Here is a 14,384-nt window from a genome sequence, read left to right as displayed (position 1 = left end):
TCTCAGTCCTGACCCAGCGCTTGGTTTCTCCTTGTTTTCTAGGCTTTCCCAGGTCTGATCTCACTGAGGATTTCCTTGGAAATCTTAATTTTCAGGCTGTTTGCTCCTTGCCTGAGCTGCCACGAACACAACCAGCTCTTCAGGAGGGTGAGGCTCTAAGATTAGGGGCATGTTCAGTCACCCCCATTGCTCCGAGCCCTGCAGCAAGCCCTCAGCCCACTGCTCATGGTCTCCACAAACCCACTGAGCTCACTCTGAACCCCAACTTTGCCCCACAGCAGTTAGAAACACCCCCGAAGCCCCCTCCCTACCCCCAGCTTTCCCCAAGGGCAAGTAAGGACTCACCAGATCCCGAGGAATCCTGTAACTCCAGCAGAGCCTGCTCACTTCCACCGGGTTACTCGTATCACACTGAGCCATCGCAGCCAAATCCTCATTTTACTGCCTGAAATACCTCTTCAGGGTCTCTCACCTCATGGTGGGCAGCAGCAGGGAGTGCTGGGTGGTGACTGCCCCAGCTCAGCCCCAAGCCCAAAGAGCAATCAGGGGTGATGGGCTCCTCCTGGGGGAACTGGCCAGGCTCCAGCTCAGACTTCTCCACCTGTGCTGGGCCAGGGCTGCCTGCCCGGCTCTAGCTAAATGAGATTGCTCATTACTCTGCAAAATGGTGAGTCCATGCACCTGGAACCCTTCACAAGAGACTAATCCGGCCCCAGCCGCTCAGCAAACACGGCTGCCAAAGGAAGGAGAGGGTAAGAGTCTGGAGTAAGAATGTCACCTGGGGTGCTGAGCCATGGTGAGTGGTGCTGGGAGCAGATGCACACAGCCACGGCTCCATTTACAGGCCACAAAAGCACTTTTCTTACAAGTTTGTGCCTGCCAGAAGATGATGGGTTTACCCACATTTTCCAGTCACTCGCCTTACTCAGGTTGCTCCTGGGCTCCCTCTTTTGTCACAGACAAAACAACTCCGTGGTGCACTTTTAGAGAGGATATTGCCATCCTCCTCTTTCTAGAAGAGAGTGGTCATTACTGGAAGGGATCATTTCAAAGCATAAATGATAATGTAGTGTACTGTGAAATGCTTTATTCACAAATATTAATATGGTGTATAGAAAAGTTCTACCATTAATAAGGTCTATAGATTGCCCCACTCTCTTCTTGTGGCTACAGATTAAATCTTACATTGCTATTTATTTCATTGAGGTGCAAGAATGATGTTACAAGGAGCTAACAACAGAACTAGCGCAAGGAAATCTATGCTTAGGTCCCACCTGTTTATTTAACTTCCTGTAAGGAAAGACTTTCAAAAGGCAAACAGGGACTATTGGTTCTGCTGGGAAGCCGTGCAGGGTAGGATACAGCCTCCCCATCCCTGTAGCAGCACGGTCAGCTGGATTCATTTTCTAGCCAGGGGTAAGTTACTTCTATCAGTAAAGGGCAGAGCGCTTGGCAGAGCTGTAAAAGCTCTTTATAAAGGAGAAACCGAGATCTCCAAACACAAAGGGAGCTACCAAGTCTCCTGGTGGGGCACAGCAAGGAACTCCTGCGAGCCGGTGCAGCACACGGAGCAGCAGGGACGCCTGGCATCGGTGCGGAAGGAAGATCCAAATCCAGCAAGCCTGCACCTCGCCGCTCCGCGTTGCTGCTGTTTATTTAGCTGAGGTGTTTTCAATCCGAGGTCAGCAGAGGCCTCCTCAAGGTCAGTTCTGTTAGCAGAAGCTAACAGAAAGGATGCCCAGTCAACGGATGGCACAAGGGAACCTTTGTGCGTGCAGCCTCGCGGGGATCTTCCAGGAGGGCAGTTGTGGGGCTCAGCAATCCAAAGTCACGGAGTTAGCGGGCTGACAGCACACAAACAAGTTGCAAGAGTTGCTAACAGAAACACGGGTTTCTACCTTTAGCTACAGAGTGTCTCACTCTGGTGGGCAATTCATCACCAGCAAAGTTTTGACTGGTGCTGGAGGGAAGAGAAAGGAGAACTTAAAACTCAAATTTCAGCAGCTGCCAACGTATTCATTCATAGGAACTTTTGAGAACTACATTTCTTTGGAACTCTGTTTTAGAAAAAAGGCTAAAGCACTCTGCCTGCAGAAAGTGCTGCTGCGAGCAGATGCTGTTCCTCATTTTCAGCAATACTTTCACGTAATACCAAAATATTTGGCACAAAGCAACCGATTAAAGAAATGCCATCGCTGGCGGCAGATGGTACTTCTCATCCCGATCGGCAGCCGCCTGCTACGTTAGATGTAATCTGATTGCAAACACGGCGCGTGCATTTTTTCCAGATGAGCAACCTTTACATAATTTTTCATTGCTGTTATTTCAGTTTGTTAACAAACATCGTCATTATGAGCAAACAGCCTAATTGCAGCCCTATTGAATTAATCCCTTCTGCTCACCCCACCCTTCCAACCTCCCAGCAGCACCTGGAAAGATCAGCAAAACAGCCTTTTTTTCTACCCTGTCCATTGTACCACCTGCTTAAACTACCTCATTTTAAGCTGCTCATACTATCAAAGGCCAGGAGGGAGCCTTGAAGAACCTGACTTAAGGCAACAGCACTAAATTACAGCGAGACTTTCCCTGTGAAAGAGGCTTGGGGAATATTCCAGGCAGCAGGTTGCTCACTTTTACTTTAGAACAAAATTAATTCAATCACGTATTGATTTGCCAGCTACCTTTTCCCTGGGGGGAACTCACCATAGATCCTCCTATAAATTGACTCGAGAGTAGCTCCATGCAGTAAAAGCTACGAAAACAGAATTTTCATCAAGGAAGCTGCACTTCTGTAAAGCTCACTGAACAAAGCTGTGCACTTGCCAAGCAGTGGCTGCTCGAGCTATGAAAGGGAGTTTGTTTAACAGAAAACAAGTGAATACGTGTCCGAATGCTTTCTCTTCCTCTTTGCTGGCTGAGGGACAGGATTCCCGGAGGCCAGATGACTGCTTTGCTAACTAAAGCAGCGACAGACTCACTCCAAGCTGAGACCATGCTAACACTGGGTGCTAATGCTCAGCAGGGCAGACAGTGCAGAAGTAGCCACACTTCCCAGAGCCACACGAAGAGAATCCATGCAAAAATTTCTATTAAAATCACTTTTTTTTTTTACTAACTCTCGGAGTCTCTCTTCCTCAGTAGAAACTGTAAAATGCAGATTTACTTTTAGACGATGCTCCCATTCGCCACCAGATCTGAACAGGCACCGCTTGGATGCTCTGAACTGTGAACTTGTCAAACACACCCTGCCTCGCTTTCCAAAGTGAGGATATGCTTTTAGAAGCAGCATGCTTTTCCTGCTCTCTGGAGCACTGAAAACACGCAGGTGCAACTTGTTGCAGCTGGAGCTGGTATTTAATAAGCTGCCGCCCACGTGCCCCCCAACCATCCCCAGCCGCTCCGAAAACACTCAGCGCCTGGTCTTGCTTCAGCTGAGCAAGTCACACAGCACCTGGAGCAAGGAGGGAGTGGAAGGCACGATCGTCATCAAGCAGCACTAGGAGAGAGGGTCTAGGCCAAAAATTCTGCATTTATGATGATGGGTACCAGCTCCATTCCCTACATTGTAACACATAAAGAAAAAAGCCTACGTAAGGTGCTCGCTGCACCAGAGGGACACAGAAGGTCTGAAATTTCAAGCTATCGTGGATTTCCACTACTCGTTTCCTCCAACGGTCCATATAAAATCGGTGATGTGTGAAACCTCCACAGCAACCGGGCAGGAGAAAACGACGACAACAGAATAAACTTCATCGTTTTTATTCTGCAAAGCAATATGCACATCTTACAAACACAAAATTAATCTAGGAGAGAAATGTCATTTCCAAATCAGCTATTAACCATCATGCAACAAGACAAGTGAAATGTAAGAACATAACAAAAAAGCCATCTTAACCCTACAACCACCTGCAGAGGGTTGAAAACTGAGGCTCAGATTTTCTATGTAATGCCAAAGAAAAACGCAAAAGAAAATGGCAGCTTTCTAAGAACAAGAAAACACGTACAAATAGAATCAAAACTGATTCAAGTCATAGTTAAAAAGAAAAAGAAAACAAAAAAGGAAAGATCAATATGATCCGAACTTTAAGTTTTTACTCTTCTGTTTGGCTGCATTTAACCTCTGTACGTCGTGCCTAGAACGATCCGATATTCCTCAGTATTACAGCATTCCAACCCGACGGACGCTCTCTCTGCTGCAATACAGGGGTGCAAAGCGAGAAACTAAGGCCAAAATTTGCCACTCTTTAACATTTCCCTTCTGTTTTGGGGGTTGCAATCTTGGCATTTCTGGGTACTTCAATACAGTGAGTGATAAATTGCAAAGCAGGCTCCTCTAATTACCAAATAGCAAAACCACGTTTAAAAAAATTCTGGTTTCTCCAACAGATCAAATTCCAGTTAGAACATCTGGAGTTTAATTTGCTGAAACGGGAAGGATTTGGCTCTGCTTTTTCAAAGGAGTCGCGTTATGCTGGGTGCTTTCTAGGTATTTCCAGAATTTGCAAGACCACCCCGACGCGTTTCCTATTCCTGCCCTTGGTCCCCAGCTCAAGCCACCCTTGCAGGCAGCTCTGGAAGTCAGCACTAACGCAGAAGGCTGGGTACGCCTCAGCTAGGAACAGCTCAGACAATTTCAGGAGAAGCTGTCCACCTATTTTGACCTCACCGATTCCTCTCAGCGAAGCAGTATTAGCCCACAGCAGCATCAGGAGAAAACTGGAAGCATCGTTTTATCCTCAGGCTTCAACCTAGGCCACCTCTAAAGCTTTGTCTTAACATCCCTGGAGAAAAACGCATGTTAATACCACTTAAGTAACTGAAATTCTATAGAGGAAACATGTTCTGAAGTGTCGCTATTTTGCTTCAGACGCTCTGAAGACTGGTGAACTTACGCAAGTCCCACACGCACAGACCAGCAGGTACCACTCAGAGTGTCTATACAGGGAATAAACTAAGAACCTCATGCCAGCAGAACTGAGACTGTCAGGTTCTGACTCGGGTTCCTCCTTCTGTGTAGTTCAGAGAGAAAAGAGGGGAAAAAAGCTTATGGGTACGTCTGCAGACCTACAGCTACGCTACCCGACCAGAAAGCTGTAGGACAAGAGGAAAGGTCAATTAAGGCCACCAGTGAGATTTTAAAAGCAGCGGTGGAAATGTCTGCAAGAAAACCCCGACTCCTGAAGATTAAGGAGGCTCCTCGGTAGGAAGCCAGGAACAAACAGTGCAAGGGAAAGCGGAATGGGAAGGGGAGAAATGCACAGAACAAACCCTCCGATTTAAGCACGGACCCAGAGAACGGGGTGCGGTTTAGTGTGGGGTTTCTTTGACCTTAATCACAGCAACTTGAGTCCTGTCCTTGTCACCTTCTCCCGAGCAGACGGCATTACACGGAAACGGGGCAAAGCTCATCAAAGTGTCATTTCCAGCTGCCCTTCGGAGACGGCTGGAGAGTCCCAAAGCGAAGCTCTACACTCGACTACGGTATTTCTTTTCCTTTCATTATTTGCACTTGCCCAAGGCTGCGTGGAGCCCCAATAGACTCTTACTACAATACATCTTTTTATGAAGTTTCACTTTCTAGAGGAGAAAAAAAAAAAAAAAGCTGACAGGAAGCTGCTCTGCAGCAGAGACGCACAGGCCTGGTTTGAGGGCGAGAGGCCAAGTGGAAAGCCTTCCAGATAGTCTCTGTGCTGACTGATTCTCTGGCATTCGGCAAGCCAAATAAAAAAAAATTTAAAAATACCCCAAAACCAAACAAACCCCCCCCAAAACGTAGCACTTTTTAGTCAGAAACATTTTAAAATGGGACTTCACTTCTTAATTATGTTTTTTACTATGAATAAAAGCACAAGTTTGTCCTAAATACAGCACTATTAAAATGTGAATATGTATTTCTTCTTTTTTCCAGAAAAAAGAAAAAAAAACCCTAAACGTTGATATCTTTTCTTGCAAGCAAGGAGCGAATGGAAGAAAATATTAGGCCACACAAATACACATTTAATTCCTGTAGTAGATCGGTGGCTTTGGAAATGCAGTATTATATCAAAGGTGCATACCGTTTCAAACACACTGTACATACCATTGGGCAAAAAAACCAAGGATCTGTTGGTTTGTTTGAGACACTTGCAAAGGCATCTTAACCTGCCCAGATGCAGCTAGACAAAAATATCTGGCTCTGACTATACGCAGCCATATCACTAAACATATCTACACGAACATTCGGCCATGTCCACAGGTAAAGACTGGAAGTTTCCGGCCGCACTACAATGCGGAACAAGTGCATCATCTGACCTATTCTGAATATACTTTTATAAATATGTACAAATCAATTACAGGCACTTGAAATGTCTTTGGTTGGAATAAACCAACATTGCAAGATAATGTATTCACAGAGTGTCAAAGACTCAGCAGGCAATGATTACGGTTCTCAGTCAGTCATTCTCAGTAAAAGGAGAGGATGGATTATGCTTCTGACAAAGCAACCTACGAGAAAAAGAAAACATTTAATTAAAGTCAAATTCCTAATCCCGTAACAGTGATATTACTTATCGCCAAGCAGCTGGCATATCTGTCCTTGCCTTTTCAAAGAACCTTGACAAATCTAACTTGGAAAGGAAACCAGAGTACGTCTGAAGGCGGTTTGTACTTAGCATTATCAATTTAAAAAAACAATGCGCACACAAAACCCAAAACAGCAAAAACCTCAAAATCCCCAGAACAGCTTTTATCTGAAAATATCATTAAGAACAAGAAGCATCAATACTGGCTTCCCACTTCAGAATTAAATACATGGATACTTAATCCTTCAAGTAAAGTGCAGGTCTCTAAGGCAGTATTGAATAATGACTGTTCCAATAGTTTTGCCATTGTTTTAACTTAATTCTGACAATAAGCATTACAATCACCTATCATGTTTTATTCCAAGTTTTCAATCTGTTGTGATAAAAAGTGAATAAAGCCACTCAGTGCCATCTATTTGATGCTTTGTACAGAACAGTGCAAGTAACACAAGAATTATGGCCACATTACAGCACTTACCGAACCGCAATAACCCAAACCTAACTCTGAGGGTCTACAAAGCACACGTATGTATTTTGTAGCACTTGCCTGTACTGTCCACAGTGAAACACCCGCGTGTCTCTGAAAGGGAATTAAATCCACATCTCCAGAGATAAGACAGACCAGTCCGTACTCCGTAAAAAATGAGGTTTTCTATGTTTTCTCATCAGAGTCAATATCTTGTTCCCATGTGGACTCACCTTTTCCGAGCAGAACTCTGTATTGCTTTGCCTCAGTTTGCTGGGTCTGCCTTTAATAACTGCATAGCAGAACATTGTAATCACCATCACAAAAAGAAAGTAACTGGTATGCATGAGATGCAGGTTTATCAGGGAGCGGTCATCCTGCACAGAGAATTACAGCCATTTACTGACAACGCACCAATAGCTGGCATTTTACATTAAAGCAATAATTATCCGATCAGCACAGAAATTACTTCATGAATCAACGCTTCCCCCTTTAGGCAGTAGCAATGGAAGTGATTCCTGATGGCGGCACAAAGAGCCAAAACGTTCCGCACTAGAGATTTCTTCCCATATTCTGGCAGCATCTTTTGTCCAATGAGTTCAAAATACAAGTGTGAGTTACTGGAAGCTGTGAGGCACACGGGCAGTACTAAAGACCATCACCTCCACCACAGCTAACACTTACCCAACTCTGTCTTGGCCCTAGCCCTGAATATGACGATTTTAGGACACGAACAGAACCATACTCAATTAAACCAGGGCTAAGCATTTTTTTTTCAATGTAACATATAAAAACGCCCCAGCACTTACATCTGGAACTATAACAGTTAGTTTGGGATTCAAAGCATGATAGACCTTCCCGATCGCTCCTTTGTAACACCAGAAAGGGTTGTAATCTTGCGCATATTTTGTATTAGAGTCCCGTGCTGTGGTGAAGATCTTGTACCAAAGCGTAGCGTTGCTGTACGTTTCAGGAACGCAATGTGGCGGCTGACTGCAGAAAAAACAGAAATAATTAGCACCCCAATTGCCACGTTCCATGTTCGGTAACGCTGACTTTTAGAACTGAGTCGACTCCAGTCTTCTCAACAGCAGCATAAAACACGGTTTTATTGCCGACCTTCCAGAACAACAAAACCCAAAGGGTGTATAAAACCCAGATGACTCCTATACTACAACTAGAATTTAACTGTATGTTGTTCCAGTAAGGCAACATCCCCCGGCTTAATTAGAAAAACGCTGCTTTTCATAAGGCTTCACACACAATTACGTGAATCTACTTGGTGGTTCCCCAGGGCATATTGAATATTGTCAGGGAGCCCAGAGAAGACAAAGCGAAGCGATTCTGAGGAAAGGTCGGTACCCGCTGGGGTACGGCAGCACAACAGCGTTCGGCTTACACTGATCTCTCAGGAGGGAGGAGGATAAGAACCCTATTGTCAAGCCTTAGGTCCCACACAAGCTAATGAAATTAAATTACAGGCTATCTTTCTTAAATATTCAAGGATTCTCTTTTGTTCCTAGCTAAGTTTAAATCGCAGGTAGCACGCTGAAAGGCAGGTAGGGGCTACAGTTCAAAACATCCACAGAAAAATCCAGTGTTGCTGAAAGGCAGCAAAAGTCTCACGGTAGGATTCTCACTGTGTGGGAAGGAGGACAGGCACATCATTTCCACAGCCACCAAAAACGTTCATCAGGAAGTAACAACCAAGGAGAACCAGCCGAGGAATTAATCACAGGGCAGCCAGTTTGCGGAGGGCTGCTTCAAATGCACTTACACCGTGACAGGGAACACATTGCTGGCTGCCGTCACCGTCATGCAGGTTGTGAAGACAACTTGCTCGCAGTGGCCGTGCAGAACGCAGTCGTCTGAATTCCAGGCAGCTGGCAGGGTGAAGGTAATGTTTATTTCCTCGTGGGATTCTCTGCCTTTGTGAAAAAGAGAAAGAAAGGCGGTTTTTGTTCACAAAAGTATCTGAGCAACAGTCCTCAGGATAAGGACAGCACGCAAATGGCTAAGGCAGCAACCGTCACCCCGAGTCTGTACCTTTGAAGCCATCCAGGATCTTTACTAACAACAAAGAGAGCAAAAAGAAAGTTAAAAACCAAAATAAATCAAACTACAAAACCCCCAGCTGCTGGTCTTTCTAATCCCTCCTGCCCCCAGAAGAAGCGGGGTCATTAGTCTCCTTTTGGAAACGAAAAACTCACTGTGTGTAAGTGAATTCATGCGTGTTCACAGAACTTTATTGGAAAGTAAAAATCACAGATCTTTAGCCTTTCTCTTCCCAAAGACTCTGTTCCACATTTGCTTTTTCTGATGCTGACTTCCCAAACTGGAGCTATTCCATAGACAAAAAAGGACCAGCAGATAATGAATTGCAGATTAAGTAGCGTACGTTAACTCCACATGGATATATTTGCACTGAAAATAAATCCAGGCTACTGGAAACGGAACTTGCATTTCATAGCTCTTAAAGCAGTAATAAAATAACAACAGCAAATACAGTAACACAGACTTAGAGCTATGGTAAATGTCTCCTCACATACCTCTGAGGTTCAATCCACGTTCCGGCATTATTATAAAACTCACCCTGGCTAAAAACTAAAATTCAGAGAGGTTCTATTACGAATTTCTAATTTTCTACAATCTCCTGTCAAAACTTACTGTCAGGGCAGCCTCAGAGCAGATCAGTCTCTTCACATCACTCAAATTTTAACCATCTTATGTGTTGCTGTTTGTAATATTAAAGCTTATTCATGGCTGCATTTTAGATAAAGTTGGGTTTTTTTTAGACAATGTGCTACTTGATTCCTAATGTATATGTTCTATACATTAATTCCTCTAAAATGTGAGTTAGGGACTTGAAGATGCATCATATTAGAACTAAAGAGAGTCATTGTAGAAGCTTTTGCTGCTTGGAGTTTCGCTGGCTTAAAAACAACCTTCTGTTGTCACTCAGTTAATCATTAAAAATAATAAAAAATCATTTTAAAGCATAATCTTGGCAAACCTGCAAATTCTTTCCCATTCTGAATGCAGTGAAAAGCTTTTCTAGCAACAAGGGAAGGGCTCCATATAAGAATATACTCACATCAAATCTGGAAACACACACACGTCCTAAGCAACAGGTTTATCTCACCAACAATAAGCTGGTGAACTTTTATTGGATTATAGAGTCATCTTTCATATTTATAAAGGCTAAGTCTTGCATACCTGAGAGTCCAATTTGGTGTCCAAAAATGGTGGAACTGAGATGTGTGACGTTGCGAGAATATCCGCCAAACGGCCTGAGCGGATCCAGCGTCAGCGTGACTGTAACAGAGATGTTTATGGGACCGGAGTCCTCAAGAGTCTGTGGAGACTGCGTGGAAGATCTTGCCTGTCCGCTCGTCACGGTGCTTTCTGGAGTTGTGGTGTCATTGATGAGATGTTTCAAGGTTTCATTCTCAGATATACAGAAGTCCAAATCGTTAAACCTCAGGAGGAAAGTATTCCAGTCCTTAAAACAAAGATTTCAACAGATTAGCAAGCTCACTGTTGGTTGCCACCTCCCCGGAGCCGTGTGGGCCACCATACGTACCGTTCCACCTGCGGTTCCAAGCCATTTAACAAAATTACATGGCTCACAAAGCAAGCACCAATACCACCATGGCTATCTCAACACAGGGCAAACTGTTTACAGAAGTGAAACGTGTTCAGTTCAGCTTCCGAGCACCGCAGCAGAATTCCCTCCTTTCAGCTACAGGACTGTCCTAACTCAGCCTGTTCTCGCCACGCTCGGGGCACGAGCGGTTTCACGCAAGGTTTCCCTCGTTACAGAACAGTATTACTAGATCAGAAGTTTCACAAACAAGCTAACTGACACAAGCGAGTAAGAAAAAGAAAGGCTTCTGGCCATAGCAGGAAAGATCCACGTCAGATGATTCGGCCTCATCCTCAAAATTAACAAACCCCAACTATTCAAATGCTCATACCAACAGCGTCTTTCCTTCTGAAATTCGAGGCAAGCAGAAATGAAGACAATCTCGTATAAGATTCTGCACGCTCCCATGGAAGGGTTCTTGGGTGAAAAAATAAAAAATCTCCTCAGCCTTTGGCACGGTTTTCAATTAGTACTCCCACTGGTTAGCTCAGGAACCTTTTGTACCTACCTCTGTCATTTCTGGTGATTTGATCTCCTTGATTTTGAAGAAATAACCCAGTGTCAAGAAAGCTATTGCCATAGCGCTTACACTGATCATAAAGACCACAAGTGGAGGTCGACTGCTGATGTAAACCTTCAGGTTCTCCAATAGGTTTATGTTGAACATTATTCTGATTGTTCACCTGAAAACAAAGAATATTACAACAGAGTGACCGGGATGCGCATGTTAGAGGGTGGGGGTTGGTAGATCGCGTAAGACAAAGGTTTGAAACAAAAACTGAACTTCATATTAAATACTAAAAATGAGATTCAACTCCATGACTCAGTACTGTTCACTGAACACAGACTCAGAATGCCTGAAAAAACCCCACAGATCAAACCATCCTTGCCATCTCAGGGCCTGAAACTGCCAGCTGGGAACAGGCTTTAAGAAACAAGGACAACTTCTAGTGCAGACAAATATTGCTGATAAGCCATAAAGCCAGTTGTTGTCTCTCCCCACGCCCCTGGGTGGGACACACACCGTGACACTTCAATTCCAGGCATATTTGGCTTCATGGAATCGCAGCACGGACGGAGCTGTACCGCAGCCCACGGATCAAACGTCCACCCTCGTCTGCGCCTTCAAACCTGAGGCCACAGCCGTACAGATCCCCCTTTAGCCCTTCCCCAGCCTCAAACGCCACTACCTTCAAATCAGGAAGGAAGCAGCAGCCTGCGTCATTGGAGGCTTCTGCAGCAAGAATCCTGTGGTCAGAAACACCTAACGACGGCATTAGGGTGGAGGCTGGAAGACTCCTCTCTTTGTTTGATTCCTGCAGGATCTAGAGAAGTTTCGCTGGAGTCTGTAAACACAGACGGGACCCTACACAGGCTGGGGAAATGTACTGAATCGTTAACTGTCATCCAAAACATAATATTTTGTCAGAACTTTCTTTTCATTTGCAGAATAGAAAGGCTTGAACCAAGTTTATTGTATCAGCTTCCCCTCCTCCACTCTGCGAAAAGCAAACAGTCCGTGTTAAAGGGCAGCCTGGCGGCATCTGCTTCAGAAGTTCTGCAAGGAAGGAACTTCAAGCAAACCTCTTCTCTTTGTCCTACCTGCAATCCTGGCCGGAAAGGCTTTTAACCCCAAAAAACAGAAAGGCAGTAGCAATGTGTGGCTTATCCTCAAAATTCACAACAAAAGGCGAGCTTCAGGAATAGAATCTAAAGAATTCAGCCCTGCGATGGTTAATGTGTGAGTATTCATACAGATCTGATAACAGTTAATTAAGTCAAGGACTCTGCAGCTCTGGGTGATTCTCACCGACCAGAATTAACAGCACACCTCATTTACAGTCCAGATGTTGCAGGGCCAAGAGTGGAGAGGGGCAGGTTTTGAGTAAGAGGGCAAGGGCAAGAGAGAGGGATCTTTGAGCTGACCTACTGATTTAAAAGGCAGTAAGAGAAAGGAAAAACATCCCACAATGTACAATGATTGCAACTTTCTCGCGCCTATGAGAAGTTTTACTGGCAGAAATGCTTCTGTTACTCTCGGCAGAAGGGACAGTGACCAAACCCGCAAAACTGTCTCGGAGAGGGGAAAACTCACCTCACCGAGACCTGAGGTCCTGTGGCAGTAACACAACACCTGAGCTGCACACGCTGACTTTTTCCGTCTCCTCACCGTGCACCTATTTGCTCTCCTCGGTGGAATCTGCTGCAACACCGCTCACTCCAGAGCAATCACCTCCTGCCTTTACTGCTTTGCACCATCAGCCGGTTTACATCCACTCCGCAAGGACCAGGAGAGGCAGCGACTTTTTTAGCAGCGAGAAGGACTGGCTGCTGCAAACATCTCTCTACAAAAACACGGCGTGTCTGCGAGCAAAAGGCTCCGTGCAGAGAAAGGACGGAGAGAAGACGAAAGAAACAGTGATGACAAATGTGCACCTACCAGAACTTCAGTCTGTGTCCGAGAGCAGCTGTGCTACGGCCAGACAGGCCGGGGAAGGAGGCAGAAGCGAGAGGGAAAGGGAGAGCTGGTTCATGCTGGGAACGAGCCACGATTCTGTACGTTCTGCCTCCTCGCTTGTCACTGGCAGCAAACTTCTTAAATGAGCCCTAGTTAAAAACCCCAAACGCTCCATCTAGAACATTGGAGACACATGTTGAGATGGAAAAAGATCACAAGATAAACCAAAAGCAGAGTTGTATTCAGTGTTCCCATCTGAATCTCCTTTTGAAAATAACAACGCAGATGCAGGCTTTATTACAGCATTTAATCAAAGCTGAATGTCACCCACAGCACATACAACACCGCGATTCCTTTTTAAAAGGGGCTTCCAGCAGCTCCATTAGCGTGGTTCTTAACCACAGGCTCGAAAATCAGCCATAAAACTGGATGCGCTGAAAAGCACGCGTACAGAAATATTTGGGCTAATATTTTTACATAAGCGATCACCAGCTTTTAAGTGCCAGTCGCTTAATATGCTCCCGTAACTCAACGGCTTTGAAAGCAATTAGGAAATGCTATAAGCTGCAATTTCCGAAGCGTAATGTGCCTTTTGAGCATTTGTGAGGGAAAAGGGAACAACTGTGGATTTCGATACTAGAGCTGACGTGGAAATAGCAATTGGGCACGGTCAGTGCAAAACAGAACTAAAAAGAACGTTTCCACGCTGCTGCCTGAAGAACTGCCCGTTTTTTATGAAATAAAGTGCTTACATGACACTAATTATCAAAGAACTTGTGAACCATATCGGTGCATTTAAATCAAAATGTGTATTCTCACTAGGTTTTAGGGGTTTGGTCAATTGTCCACACACGTAATCTCCTCCTTTCTGTTAGGACCTGTTAGAAATACAACACAAATGCTCTCCTGCTTGCTCCAGTTGTAACAACCAACCTCCTCCTTGTAAATGAATAACCTAAAGAATATAATTTAAATTTTTATTTATTTTCTGCACAGTTAAAAAAAAAAAAAAAGGAACCGAACACTATTACTGCCTGGCAGGTCAGGAAAGTGAGATCAGATTTCACTTTTTAACTAATTAAATAATTTAGAAAGCGGCTCTAATAACGACCGCCTGCCTCTCTCCGCTCGGGCTGAGCCTTTTAATACCTGTGCAATAAAAATCCCCAGAGTCGGCCTAACGAGCAGCTCAAGCGCGACGGGAAGAATGAAAACTGCCACCTGGAACATTGGCCACCAGCTCCAAAGTGGCTG

General features: G+C 44.8%; 1 protein-coding gene across 1 annotated transcript; it reads right to left on the bottom strand.

Annotated features, from left to right (window-relative positions):
- Window positions 1-5,854: 5,854 nt before the first annotated feature.
- TMEM248 (transmembrane protein 248) lies at window positions 5,855-11,349 on the bottom strand. The gene is made up of 6 exons (XM_009875181.1): window positions 11,181-11,349; window positions 10,243-10,528; window positions 8,804-8,954; window positions 7,836-8,019; window positions 7,260-7,403; window positions 5,855-6,483 (listed from the first exon to the last, which is right to left on the bottom strand). Exons 1-6 carry the CDS (start codon window positions 11,337-11,339, stop codon window positions 6,463-6,465), a joined length of 945 nt encoding a protein of 314 aa, XP_009873483.1. The 5' UTR covers window positions 11,340-11,349; the 3' UTR covers window positions 5,855-6,462.
- Window positions 11,350-14,384: the final 3,035 nt, after the last annotated feature.

This window comes from Apaloderma vittatum, unplaced genomic scaffold (genome assembly GCF_000703405.1).
Source record: "Apaloderma vittatum isolate BGI_N311 unplaced genomic scaffold, ASM70340v1 scaffold17198, whole genome shotgun sequence".
Taxonomy (NCBI): Eukaryota; Metazoa; Chordata; class Aves; order Trogoniformes; family Trogonidae; genus Apaloderma; species Apaloderma vittatum.
The sequence above is the reverse complement of the archived record's forward strand: the minus strand, read 5'-3'. Positions and strand labels throughout refer to the sequence as shown.